The sequence below is a fragment of the Bidens hawaiensis genome, unplaced genomic scaffold (assembly GCF_021521415.1).
Source record: "Bidens hawaiensis isolate Kalapana, Puna unplaced genomic scaffold, B.hawaiensis_p1.1 tig00078205_1, whole genome shotgun sequence".
In the NCBI taxonomy this organism is placed as follows: domain Eukaryota; kingdom Viridiplantae; phylum Streptophyta; class Magnoliopsida; order Asterales; family Asteraceae; genus Bidens; species Bidens hawaiensis.
This window is the reverse complement of record NW_027506731.1, coordinates 13,238-28,463: the sequence shown is the minus strand read 5'-3', so window position 1 is coordinate 28,463 and position 15,226 is coordinate 13,238. Positions and strand designations below refer to the sequence as shown.

At 39.7% G+C, this 15,226-nt stretch overlaps 1 protein-coding gene across 1 annotated transcript; it reads right to left on the bottom strand.

Moving 5' to 3' along the window:
* Window positions 1-444: 444 nt before the first annotated feature.
* On the bottom strand, window positions 445-15,000 carry LOC143618469 (uncharacterized; the record flags this gene model as incomplete). The annotated part of the gene is made up of 3 exons (XM_077090678.1): window positions 445-745; window positions 3,661-3,717; window positions 14,902-15,000. Coding segments are annotated over 3 exons (457 nt in total), but the record flags the coding sequence as incomplete, so codon positions are not given.
* Window positions 15,001-15,226: the final 226 nt, after the last annotated feature.

Sequence of the window (15,226 nt, the reverse complement as noted above, 5' to 3'; positions counted from 1 at the left end):
GTTAATACAATTAAAACTTTCATTAAAATTACAAGAATTACAAAACAAAAATTACGCAAGTAGTCTACAAATAATAAAAAATTTCCTTGTACGCTACATTTGTGGTTGTATTGGGCAGATTGCCTTGTTTATCAAGAATCAAAATCTTGAGCCCAAACCTGCTTGTAACTCTTGACAAGGCGACATATAGCTGTCCATGTGAGAACACGGGTTCTTTCAAGTACAAACCAACCCTAGATAATGATTGACCTTGGCTTTTGTTTATGGTCATCGCAAAACATACTACTAGGGGAAACTGTCGTCTTTGAAATTTATATGTTATTTTGTTGTCTGTTGAAGTCAGTGGTGATCTATGGATCAAAACTGTATGTCCAATATTAGTTCCAGAAATAATTTTTGCTTCAACTACACGAGTACCCAAAGATATAATTTGTAGTTGAGTACCATTACATAAGCCTTCTTTTTGGTTAAGATTTCTAAGGAGCATAACAGGAACACCAACTTTTAGTACAAGCTTGTGGTTTGGTAGTCCGGATATTCTTAGACTATTAAGCAGTTCAGGCGAGTATAAAGCTGCATCAACCGTGTCATTGATATATTCTGTACTACATATGGTATCTGAACTTAAGTACTCGACTTCATCACCTGGAAAAAACTTGAGCAAACTATCATTAATCTCATCAATAATTTCGTTTGTTGGTGCAAGTATGACTCTATCTTGAAAGTAATGTTGGTTCTCGTAATTCTGTAGAATATCAGGATATACAAAGTCAAAAAGTTAAGATATAGGATCAAGTTCCGCAACCACAAAACTACAAATCTATTATGAAACATTAGTTCACTCACTTGACAGATACTAACAATTCATTCAAACTATGCTAAGCAAAACTACAAAAATACAAATCACTCGTTCGATTAATCAAAACCGCTAGATTAGTGACGTCAACTTAAAGAGTACTAAGATCAGCAAAGTAAATTTATAAGTTTAAATGAATATTAATTAGAAAATGAATTTAGTTTACCTTGGATTGTAGAACACAATAAAAGGGTTGTTGTTTGCAGCTGTATGGGCTGCATCAGCTAATACTCCAATATGCATACTATCACTTGACAAAACTAGTGATGATAAATTTGCTGGTTGTCTGTTAGCGCACCTACTTCCCAATAGAAGCTGTTGTTTTTCATCCCTGTTATATAAATACATCATATATTAATCAAGACCGAGTCTCTTGCAAAAAGCCTCTTCCTGCAAACAAAAAGACTCTAACCGGTTGTGAGCAGGTTACGCTTTGGTTAACCTGAAAGTTGAAAATGATTTGTTTGTTTCAATAGGGAAAATATTTTTTTTAATGTTTTTTATTACTTACCGAGATAAATATGACGAAAAGTCCATGCATTGTCATGTAAATCTCGGGCCACAAGCTCTTGTGCATACGGTTGTATGGAAAAATCTTATTAAAAAAATGTTTGTTATCACATAAAACACATATTTTCCAACTTTATAATTGGGTTGATTCAGGTTAAGGTTTTTCTCTAGCGGGTCAAACTGGTAGAACATAACAAAATTAGAAGGAAATGGGCCAAATGAGTTGACCGAGTCAAAAGTCAACCAAAGTCTACTGAAAAGAAGTTGAACTCACAAGAAGCGGAAAGATTTTTTCGGCTGCTCGACGAGGAACAGAAAAGTCTCAAGGAGTGATAGTGTCACTTGCTGTCAAAGTTTTGCAAAAAAACTTGGTGTGTGGCTTGTGTGCTTTCATTGACAAAAAAACTCGGTGCTAGTGCTTCTCTATTAAACTGCTATGAACAATTATGAATTATTGATGTGCTAAAAGTAGTTTAATAATTATTAACTAAATTAACTAAAAATAAACACTAAGTAATACTCTAGACTCTCTAAACCTTGACTAAACTACTAACCGGCAAGTGAACCGATCGACTCTAGTAAAACTAAGTAAGTCCGGATATCGAACCCACGAGACTCTCTAAATTACGTTTATTAGCTAATTAGACTCGACTATAAACACGACTTATTAATTATATTTGTTTCGGGGGTTTTTATCTAAAATACTAATTTAATAATATAATTAAAACTAATTAAGAAAACAAGTAATTTAAACAAAAGCAAGAATTTGTTATTTAAAATAAGATGATGATGAGAAAACTACCTAAGCTAGAATCCCCTAAATTTCAGTTATGAATTAACCAGGATAATATTTAGTTATGGACTAGGATCGTAAAATAGACACTTAAAAGAAAACCCGAACAGGACTCTTGACCCTTCTCAAGAGACACCTATGGGTTTCTAACAAGTTTTAATGCACACCAGTATTAAAAATCAAGTTTCCTTACGGTCACCTAATTAATTATGATCTAGTTCCTTTATAATGAAATCCTACCTTACAACGCGGAAATCAAAGGCAATTCAAAATATTTAATTGATTTAATAGACAATAATAAATAATCAACTATAGACGGACTCCTTACGAAGAACTAAATCTAGCAAGATTAAATAATAGAGATCTATCAATAACCTAGCACTTTACAGATTTTAGGTTAGCAACACACTTAGGTTTATTTAACAATATTATTCCTATGATCTTATCATGACATCAATCATAAAATAATCAAGAACACAAAGTAATTGATCTAATAGCAACCTATCATATGACAAACAATAATCAAGGAAAGCTATGGAATAAAACTCATCAAACAATCCTAAGCATCCATATGCATCAATTTAATATAAGTAAATCTTTTACTAAACCATAACAATAAATAATCCCAAGTCAAGACAAAACGTCAAAGTAGGTTCATCATAACCTAGGCAGTATAAGGGTTTAGCCAACAACCATACTCAAGACCAAAAGATAATAAATATGTTCAAATAATAAATTCATGACGAAAATATTAAATTCAAACCGAATAATAAAGACGTTTGGATGAGTAGGTGTTGAACCTGGATGCTATTTGGTTGAACCAAGGCTTGCTCCTTCTCTTTTCTTCTTTCTTTGCGTGAACCTCTCTGATAGCCGTAGGATCTGCTGCCCCTTCTGTCTCTAATGATTGCCTTCTTCGGAAAATATATTCTTTTTACTTCCTGTCCACCGCCTCTCTATTCTTTACCATCACGTTTTCTTTTTTGCGGTGGGCTCCATATATTTTCTCATCTAACACAAACATGGGCTCGTTAATTTGGAAATTACTAGTAACAAATTATAAATTATGATTATCCAAAAAAAATCAAATAAGGGATCCATGTTGATGATGATGATGTCACTGGCCACATATCTCACGTTTTCTTACTTTGTAATATGATTTGGTAAAATAAAGTCTAAAACAATTAATAATCTTAGCATCCTTTAACTTATTTATTTTGTACATATATTTAAAAGGTAGATACCAATAATATATAATATATAATCTCCGCTTAAATATTCGCCGGTTTCAAGTTTAGTATAAACACTCTGTTTTAGCTCATTGTCTCTTAGAACCTTAAAAACCCACATAGGAACCAACTAAGAATAATATTTAATAAAAATCTGGCTCAAAAGTACTTAAAAGTGTAAGAAATATTTATATAATAATATGTATATTTTAGACCACATCAATTATAATCAGTATCATAAATTTAAGCCCGGTGATTACAAAAGTCCATACTGAAGGAACGGGTTGGAGTGTCATATGAGCATACACTTCATCTGTTTCTGTATCAGCCTGAAAAAAAAAAAATTTTGGTAACAAAGTTCTAAAAGTAACTCGTATTTAAATCCAGTGTTGTCAAAATTAGGATTGATCCGTGATTAATCGCTAATCGGTGGGTTGTTGAATAATTTTCAGCTAATCGGTGCAACTCATAGAGTAATCGCTAGTTGGCACCAAATGGGATTTTTTTAAAGACAATTGGACCTTGGTTTTAACCCGTTAAGTATAACAAACCATAATAAAGAATAAAATAATCAAAGAAAGAAATGAAGAAATGAGAAAGAAAAGAAAAGAAGTAAAAGGAAGAATGGAAAAGAAAAGGAAAATTCCATCCCACATTGGTGGAGGAAAGAAAATGGAAGGCTTTCACCATGGTATAAATAGGATTTCTAACTCTTGTCCCACATCGCTAGATTACAAAACTTGTAAGCTCTTTATAAGAAAGAGAGTTCACATGTTAATATTCTTATGTGTCAAATCACACCCAGTAGTCCTAGCGGAGGGTGCGAAGTGTAACACCCCGACCAAAGGCGGATTATACATCGGGGCGCCACATATTGCTTCATTACTCGCGACACTATTGGTGTCAATATTTATTAATACACATTTTATCGCGCACGCGCAGCGGGGAAAATAAAGAACATAAATCAAACATAAATCAATATATTATAAATTATAACATTCAAACAACATTAACTTGTCTTGATACATTTTAATTCTAGGTCCAAAAGTAAAAACGTCCTACGTGTCCACAAGCTCCAAAACAGCTACTGCAAACCTGAACATGTGTTAAAATAAACGTCAAACACTTGCGTGTTGGTGAGAAATCAAGTTTAATAGATAATCATAGATAATCACAGTAAATCTGCGCGCAACACGTGTATGTCTAGAGTTTAACAAGGGTGTAATCAGATTGTGATCAAGCCTAAGATAGTTCATAGATCATAGTTCAATCCATGCTCCCAATTGAGCATAAAAACGAGAAAACATCTGTGCAAGTGTAAACAAAGAAAACCGTAAACGATAGGTCTCCCGTGTTCAACTAATGGTACCAACGGAACTGCGGAATAGGCCGAACAAAGCGGTTAATGATACACATACAAATAAACAGCCAAGTAAACGTCCTCAACACATGGGATACTGCGCGACTAAAGTTCATAAACAAGTTTAAGACTCAAGTTTTGTATGAACACATGAACATCCCAAAGCATTTAAAATAAAAAGGGATTAGATACGAGATAACTCACATGATAAACGATGCGGTGATAGATAAAGCAAGAACCAACTTTAAACAAGCACAAGTTAACCTATAAATAAGATTATTGTTTTAATGATTTGTTTTAAGTCTTGATTATAAGTTAGCATAATTAATAAGTAAATTATAATATATATTACCGGAAAAGCAGGAAGAACAAGGAGGAAGACGGAGGCAGAGAGGAAGACGGCAGAGAGAGCAAGGAGCAAGAGAGCAGGAGAGATTAAGTGTTTTGTGTGTGATGTGTTATGAAATTTTATTATTATTTATAGAAAAACCCTAGGAGACATAATTCCTAGAAAAGGGAAAAAGATCTCAAAAAGCAAAAGATATCAAAAAGCATAAGAATCCAAAAGCAAAAGATATCAAAAGATATGGCAGCTGCAGGGGGCAAGATAAAGCTGACAGGGAACAGTAACAGGCATGGCGGGTCAGATAAAGGTACTGGTCAAGCATGGCAAAAGCAGATCTCAAAAGATAATGTCAGTCACTTTTTCTACCAACCAATGGGGGTTGGTACGCATGCTGCGCCGAAAGTAACTATTCAGACATTAGATAGGTTAGGTCAACAGCACAGAAGATAAGACAACACAAAAGCAAACGGCTAGATTTAAACAGAAGATACAAGGGTTAAGCGCGGGAAGGCTGAGTGCGCGAGCGCGAAGGCTGGCACAACAATCCTTAGCGCACTGCGGGAAGAATCACAAATCCTTAGCGTGCTGCGTGAAGAACAAGAATTCTAAGCGCATCGCGGGAAGAACATACATTCTTAGCGCATTGCGGGAAGAACATGCATTCTTAGCGCGCTGCGAGAAGAGTTCTCTTCACGCATCGCAGGAACAAGATGTCTTCACGCAGGCTTCCATGTAAGGAGTCTGGCGCGTGGAGCTGCAGACATCCTTAGGCGGGAAGAACCAAAGGACAAGCAAAGAGAAGAGGGAAACAAAGCGTAAGGGTGGGACGGCGACAAGAGGGAAAAGAAGGTGGAAAGAGAGAAGGAAGAGGGACGGGACGGCGGAAAGAAAGAGAGAGAAAGAGGCGGGAAAGAAAATATATATTATTATTAAAAGTAAAATATAAGTATAAATATTAAATAATAAAAGAGAGATCGGGTCAGAGAAACGGGTACCTGGGTCGGGTCGGATCGGGGCAGATGTCACAGTCTCCCCTACTTTAAGAAATTTCGTCCCGAAATTTATCTCGAAGTAGGTTGCGCAGAGAACAGGTGCGGGTACTTGATCTTCATTTGATCTTCCCTTTCCCATGTAAACTCGGCTCCGCGCTTGGACTCCCAGCGAACTTTCACGATAGGGATACGACTGCGCTTGGTTTGCTTAACCTCGCGATCCATAATCTCAACAGGCTTCTCAACGAAATGCATAGATTCATCAACTTGAACTTCATCAAGTGGAATGTGAAGGTTCTCGTCAGCTAAACACTTCTTGAGATTGGATACATGGAACGTTGGATGCACATTACTGAGCGCGGGCGGCAGGTCAAGTCTGTAGGCAACTTTTCCCACACGCGCGAGAATCTTGAATGGTCCCACATATCGAGGAGCAAGCTTACCTTTCTTCCCAAAGCGGACAACACCTTTCCAAGGCGACACTTTGAGGAGAACAAGATCACCAACTTGAAATTCGAGAGGCTTCCGCCTACGATCTGCGTAACTCTTCTGTCGGCTTCTGGCAGTCAGCAAATGATCACGGATCTTGGCGATTTTATCGGTTGTCTCTTGAACAAGTTCGGGTCCTGTGATTTGAGTTTCACCCACTTCGCTCCAACAAATCGGGGAGCGGCATTTACGACCGTAAAGTGCTTCAAATGGGGCCATACCGATACTGGAATGATAGCTGTTGTTATAAGAAAACTCGATCAAAGGCAGGTGTGAATCCCAATTACCTCCAAAATCAAGAACACAAGATCGGAGCATATCCTCAAGAGTTTGAATAGTTCGCTCAGACTGACCGTCAGTCTGAGGATGATATGCCGTACTCATGTCCAAGCGAGTTCCTAGCGCAGATTGGAGAGATTTCCAAAAGCGAGATATAAAACGGCCATCGCGATCGGATATGATGCTCAAAGGAGTACCATGGCGGCAGACGATTTCCTTGACATAAAGCTGCGCGAGTTGCTCAACACGGTAGTTTTCACGAATGGGCAGAAAGTGAGCAGATTTAGTCAATCGATCCACTATTACCCAAATGCTATCATGTTTACTTGCTGTCAAAGGTAACTTGGTAATAAAGTCCATCGCTACACATTCCCATTTCCACGTAGGAATTTCTGGTTGTTCGAGCAAACCAGATGGGCGTTGGTGTTCAGCTTTTACTTTAGAACAAGTCAGACATCTAGCTACGAACACAGCAATATCCTTTTTCATGCCAGGCCACCAATAAGTAATGCGCAAATCCTTGTACATCTTATCAGCGCCAGGATGAATAGAATATCGAGATTTGTGCGCTTCACAAAGGATATCAGCGCGAAGATTCTCATCACAAGGGATCCAGATGCGATTGAGATAGCAGAGAATTCCACTCAGATTAGGGACAAAGAGTGCTTCCGCGCCACACGCTAACTCGGCGCGAAGGTTACCATTACTGATGGATGCGCGCTGCGCGTCACGAATACGCGATTCAAGGTTGCTTTGAATCGGCGCGAAGTGAAGCTGGGTGCGCGGCAAGATACAGTTAAGTTGGCAGGGTTTTCGGCTGAGCGCATCGGCTACCACATTAGCCTTACCAGGATGATACCGGATCTCACAATCGTAATCGCTGATGAGTTCGTTCCATCGGCGTTGCCTCATGTTAAGTTCCTTTTGATCAAAGATATGCTGAAGGCTTTTATGGTCAGTGTAGAGGATACACTTAGTACCATAAAGGTAGTGTCTCCAGATCTTCAAGGCAAAAACAACTGCACCAAGCTCGAGGTCGTGAGTTGTATAATTCTTTTCATGAACCTTGAGTTGCCTTGATGCGTAAGCGATAACCTTGCCTCGTTGCATAAGAACACAACCGAGACCTTGGTTGGATGCATCGCAATACACGACAAAATCATCATTACCCTCAGGTAGCGCAAGAACAGGAGCTTCACACAACAAACGCTTGAGCGTCAGAAAGGCTTCTTCTTGCTTCGAGCCCCAAATATACGGTTTACCTTTGTGCGTTAGAGCTGTTAAAGGCAAAGCGATCTTTGAGAAGTTCGAAATGAAACGCCGGTAATAACCAGCTAAGCCCAGAAAGGAACGGATCTCAGAGGGAGAGGATGGCGTAATCCAGTTCTTGATTGCTTCAATCTTGGATGGGTCGACATGAATACCCATCTTGTTTACAACATGACCAAGAAACTGTACTTCATCAGACCAAAATTCACACTTGGAAAGCTTAGCATAGAGTTGCTCGGCTCTAAGCTTTTGCAATACCAATCGGAGATGTTGCTCATGCTCGGCCTTGGTCTTAGAATACACCAGAACATCATCGATAAACACGATCACGAATTTATCCAAGAAAGGCCTACACACCCGATTCATTAGATCCATGAAAACGGCGGGTGCGTTGGTTAAACCGAAGGACATGACCAAGAATTCAAAATGGCCATAACGAGTACGAAAAGCAGTCTTCGGAACATCTTCATCGCGGATACGCAACTGATGATAACCAGAACGGAGATCGATCTTCGAGAAACAGGAGGCACCTTGGAGTTGATCAAAGAGGTCGTCAATACGCGGTAAGGGATACCGGTTCTTAATGGTGAGTTTGTTCAACTCGCGGTAATCAATACACATGCGAAACGATCCATCTTTCTTTTTAACGAACAACACCGGAGCACCCCAGGGCGAAGAGCTAGGGCGAATGAATCCTTTAGCAGTCAACTCTTGGAGTTGGCTGGCCAATTCTTGCATCTCAGCGGGTGCAAGACGGTAAGGAGATTTAGCAACGGGGGAAGCACCAGGGACAAGATCAACACGAAACTCGACTTCACGAGCGGGAGGGATACCAGGAAGATCATCAGGAAAAACTTCAGGAAAATCACGCACAACAGGGATATCGCGAAGCTTCTTTCCTTCATCGGGTTTAACCACATGGGCTAGAAATGCAATACACTTCTTCCGCATGAGTCTTTGGGCTTCGGCGCAAGACATAAGTTTAAGACCACTGGAGGGTTTTTCGCCGTAGATATGAAGATCACCATTTTCTCGAGGTATGCGAATCAATTTCTTGGCGCAAATAACTTCGGCGCGATTCTTCGAGAGCCAGTCCATACCAATAATAATATCAAAGCTTCCAAGAGGCATGGGGATGAGGTCAATCAGAAAATCGTTTTCGTTAAGGTTAAGCGTACAATCTTTAATTACCGAGTTTATTAAAACAGTTTCGCCATTAGCCAATTCAACTGAAAAATCTTCTTTTAAGTCATCGCGCGGTCGCGCAAGCTTCTGCTCGAAGGCGCGAGAGATAAAACTTCGATCGGCGCCAGTATCAAAAAGCATAGATGCATAAAATCCGTTAAGCAAAAATGTACCATTAACTACGTCGTTATTCGCTTGCGCTTGGTGCGCGGTTATGTTAAAAGCTCGGCCACGCGTCACTTGGTTCGAAATTTGGTTCACCGGATTCGCTTGAGTAATCTGAACTTGTAGCCTTGGGCACGCGTTCCGGAAATGACTTGGATCACCGCAGTTAAAGCACGATCTGGGTCGTGGGTTTTGGTAAGTTGGCTGTGGGTTCTGCGGGTAGGCTGGTGGTGTTGGCGCAATCGGATTGGAGGGAGGGGTTCTACAGTACTCAACGGAGTGACCTACGCGGCCACATCGGTTACATTGTCGACACGGGACTTGAGGTGGGTGATGAAGTCTACAGGTTGGGCAAAAGGGTTGGTTTCCTGTGTAAGGTTTCTTAGTTGGCGGGGCAGGAAGTGCTGGATTGGTTAAGGCATAGTTGTGGACTACAGGAGGTGCTGGGTAGGTTGACAGTGGGTTAGGCGCGTAAACTGGAGGTTGGTAAGCGGGTTGCTGGACAATGGGCGGGTTGGTAAGCGCATAGGCTTGTCTGCGCCTACGTTTCTGGTTATGGTTTGAGGGTTCTGGTTTGGTTTCTGTTGGTTCAGGGACAGTCTTGGTGGGTTTGGTCTTCTCAGTTCCCCGCAGGAACAGGGTTCCTGCTCTGACATGGTTGTCGCTGAGCACAGCGGCCAATTCGACGGCGTCAGAGAGGGTAACTGGGTTTCTGGCCCATACAGAATCTTGAATTTCCATGGGGAGACCCCCAAGGAATTTCTCGATGGCTCGGCGGGAAGGGGTAACAAGGTGAGGGACCAGTAAGCTTAGCTCGTGGAAGCGCGTCGCGTACTCGCGCGCTTCACCGCTGTATTGCTTCAAGTTCCAGAATTCTTCCTCCAGGCGCTTAACTTCGTTGGGAGGGCAGAATTCTCGCGTAAGAATTTCCTTGAATTCCTCCCATGTCATGCTAGAAGCAGCCTCTGCGCCACGCGCATGAGCTACTCCATTCCACCATGTAAGCGCTCTGGATTCCAGGACACTGGAAGCATATAGGGTTCGTCTTTCTGAGGGGCATTGGGTATGGAGGAAAGCGTTTTCAATCTTCTCAAGCCATTGGAGCATCACGGTGGCTCCTTCAAGACCTGTGAACTTCGGAGGGTTACCCGCATTAAAGGACTTAATGTTATAACTGGAGGTATTAGCATTGTTTTGGCTCAAAGCTTGGGCTATTGCGGCGGCCATTTCCTGGGAACGTTGCTGTCTACGCATGCGCGAGGCTTCTCTTCTCTGAAATCGGCGAGATAGCGGAGGCATTCTATAAAAGTTTTAAATTTTTAGTTAATATCTTGGTTTTTTTTTTTTTTCGCAAAGTTTAACTTTATAAAGCTTGGTTTCGCAGAGTTAGATACTATCAAAAGTTAAAGTAAAATAAATGATCCTAAATGCAGACTTAATAAAGGTAACAAATTCGAATCAAGAATCGACAATTCATGTATCACCATGACTTTCCGAATTCCCAATTTAAAATATACGGGCAAACGAGTATTGGAGATTGACGATTCATGTATCACCATGACTTTTCAATCCTCAATATAAAACATACAAGAAAATGAGTATTGGAGGTTGACAATTCATGTATCACCATGACTTTTCAAGTCTCCAACCTCAGAACATAATCGTAAATGGAAATTGAAAATCAACTATTCATGTATCACCATGACTTTTCGGATCTTCAAATCCCAACAAACGAATATGTAAGTAAAATCAATAAAAATCGAAATTCAACAAAAATCGAAATATCGCGAAATAGAACATAAAATCATATACTGCGCAAGTGCGAGCATATTCATAAATAACGAGTAATTAACAATAAGCGCGCAAACATGAGATTTCTCTCATGCGCGAGAAGGGACTCTTAGGTATTCTAGGCCGTTACGTCTAACCACCTATCCTAAAGTCAACTAGCTCTGATACCAATCTGTAACACCCCGACCAAAGGCGGATTATACATCGGGGCGCCACATATTGCTTCATTACTCGCGACACTATTGGTGTCAATATTTATTAATACACATTTTATCGCGCACGCGCAGCGGGGAAAATAAAGAACATAAATCAAACATAAATCAATATATTATAAATTATAACATTCAAACAACATTAACTTGTCTTGATACATTTTAATTCTAGGTCCAAAAGTAAAAACGTCCTACGTGTCCACAAGCTCCAAAACAGCTACTGCAAACCTGAACATGTGTTAAAATAAACGTCAAACACTTGCGTGTTGGTGAGAAATCAAGTTTAATAGATAATCATAGATAATCACAGTAAATCTGCGCGCAACACGTGTATGTCTAGAGTTTAACAAGGGTGTAATCAGATTGTGATCAAGCCTAAGATAGTTCATAGATCATAGTTCAATCCATGCTCCCAATTGAGCATAAAAACGAGAAAACATCTGTGCAAGTGTAAACAAAGAAAACCGTAAACGATAGGTCTCCCGTGTTCAACTAATGGTACCAACGGAACTGCGGAATAGGCCGAACAAAGCGGTTAATGATACACATACAAATAAACAGCCAAGTAAACGTCCTCAACACATGGGATACTGCGCGACTAAAGTTCATAAACAAGTTTAAGACTCAAGTTTTGTATGAACACATGAACATCCCAAAGCATTTAAAATAAAAAGGGATTAGATACGAGATAACTCACATGATAAACGATGCGGTGATAGATAAAGCAAGAACCAACTTTAAACAAGCACAAGTTAACCTATAAATAAGATTATTGTTTTAATGATTTGTTTTAAGTCTTGATTATAAGTTAGCATAATTAATAAGTAAATTATAATATATATTACCGGAAAAGCAGGAAGAACAAGGAGGAAGACGGAGGCAGAGAGGAAGACGGCAGAGAGAGCAAGGAGCAAGAGAGCAGGAGAGATTAAGTGTTTTGTGTGTGATGTGTTATGAAATTTTATTATTATTTATAGAAAAACCCTAGGAGACATAATTCCTAGAAAAGGGAAAAAGATCTCAAAAAGCAAAAGATATCAAAAAGCATAAGAATCCAAAAGCAAAAGATATCAAAAGATATGGCAGCTGCAGGGGGCAAGATAAAGCTGACAGGGAACAGTAACAGGCATGGCGGGTCAGATAAAGGTACTGGTCAAGCATGGCAAAAGCAGATCTCAAAAGATAATGTCAGTCACTTTTTCTACCAACCAATGGGGGTTGGTACGCATGCTGCGCCGAAAGTAACTATTCAGACATTAGATAGGTTAGGTCAACAGCACAGAAGATAAGACAACACAAAAGCAAACGACTAGATTTAAACAGAAGATACAAGGGTTAAGCGCGGGAAGGCTGAGTGCGCGAGCGCGAAGGCTGGCACAACAATCCTTAGCGCACTGCGGGAAGAATCACAAATCCTTAGCGTGCTGCGTGAAGAACAAGAATTCTAAGCGCATCGCGGGAAGAACATACATTCTTAGCGCATTGCGGGAAGAACATGCATTCTTAGCGCGCTGCGAGAAGAGTTCTCTTCACGCATCGCAGGAACAAGATGTCTTCACGCAGGCTTCCATGTAAGGAGTCTGGCGCGTGGAGCTGCAGACATCCTTAGGCGGGAAGAACCAAAGGACAAGCAAAGAGAAGAGGGAAACAAAGCGTAAGGGTGGGACGGCGACAAGAGGGAAAAGAAGGTGGAAAGAGAGAAGGAAGAGGGACGGGACGGCGGAAAGAAAGAGAGAGAAAGAGGCGGGAAAGAAAATATATATTATTATTAAAAGTAAAATATAAGTATAAATATTAAATAATAAAAGAGAGATCGGGTCAGAGAAACGGGTACCTGGGTCGGGTCGGATCGGGGCAGATGTCACACGAAGCACCCGATGCGCACGCGAACGGGCTCGGGCGAAGTGCGATGGGCGCAATGTGGCACTTTGATGGCGCACTTTGCACGCTCGCATCGCCGCGAGCCGCTTAAGGGTCGCCTTAGTGTTTTTGCATCCTCGCGATACGCAAAGTATGCTTAAGCTTCTTCGCGATACGCGAAGATGTGACGTAAAAGTTACGCAGTATTGACACGTCACCTGACACGTGTCGAGCCACGTGGCATAGCTAAGGCTGACTCGACAACCCTACTGCAACTTCGCGATACGCAAAGATTCCTTCGCGATACTCGAAGATGCTCAAATTCAAGTATAAATAGGGCAGAAATCTGGAATTCACAACTCGTTCAAAAATTTCATATTTTCTCTCTTACGGTTCTTAAAGCTAGTATTATACCCGAGTAGTTGTAACGGTACCTCTCCGATTGAAAGTAACTTATATCACGAATCCAAAAGCTTTACCTTCAAGGTATGACATTGTGCCATCGTGTAAAGTTTCATGTGTTGTGATTATCATTATAATTATAGGTTTATACTAATATAGATACACTACATTGTGCTTAATCTAGGTGCTTAACATCAGAAGGCTTGTTAAATATAAACTTGCAAGGTGAGACATTCGAGTTTTTGCACAACTCACATTTGCGTGAGACAACTGATTTTCTAATGCTGTCATGATGCTTTTCTAAATCCATTAAACTCATGACAGATAGTCCAAATATTTTCAAATGATTTTAAATACATTACAGTGATTAAGTCTCTGTAGACTCACGGGATGGTTACTACTGGTATTGTGGGGTTTTGTATACAAGGCTTGCCTAATGGGCCATTACACGTTACTTATTGGACAAGTGTTAGCCAATAAGTAATATGACCACAGTCACAGATACGGTCGAGTGACAAGTATCTTTCGGTAATTTGTAAGTAGGCAGATGTAAAAACATCTTAATGCTGTAACTGTGAAATGTGTCATTTATAAATAAATGTACTCACCAGTATTTCCTGCTGATCAAATATTTTTAAACATGTTTCAGGTGACTTGTTAGAGACAAAGGAATGATGCCTGCGAGCTTCCAGCTTAAATAAGTGGCTTGTCACCAAAATAAAGAAACGTATTTTGTAAATTAGGGTTTATCCCTATAAAACTTATGTTTGTATAAAAATGGGTTTTATCCCAGTTTATGAAATAAGAATTATAATGTTTTTATAACTCTGATTAATTTTCCTAACTACGGTTCTGATGAAATATTCCGCTGCAAATTATTTTAATAAACACCGATACCATCACTCAACGTTCACGGCTCCCCTCCCAGGGTATAGGGGTCGAGGGCTGTGACATTAAGCACAATTATCGGTTTTCTCATTGATTTGTTATATTTACGTTTAATTGTTTATGTGAACACTGAAGTATTTATGTGAACTTTTATGTTATCAAAATTATATATATAATTTTGAAAAGTTACATATAAGAATTCCAATCCGATTAATAAGCGAGTTCTACAACATTGTTTAAAACAACAAAAACGATTAATAAGTGGCACGACGTACATGATTCGTGACATTATGAAGGATGAACAACAATTTTGACTGAAGATTTGGATACCTTGGAACTTGAGCATCCACATCTTTTTCCATAGATGCAGCAACCTGAAAATATGTATTAATATATCATAATCATGTATTATAATTAAAAATAGTAGGTTAAATTCAAAATTTAAACATTCTAGAGTAAATTCAAAATAATAATAATAAATAAGGAACGTTGTAAAATTGTTGAACCATCAAAATAATGTTACTACTCTAATTAAACCTGCAAATTGATGGAGGTAGCCGATGACGGTAGGCGACGACGGTGGCGACGACGGTCTCGTAG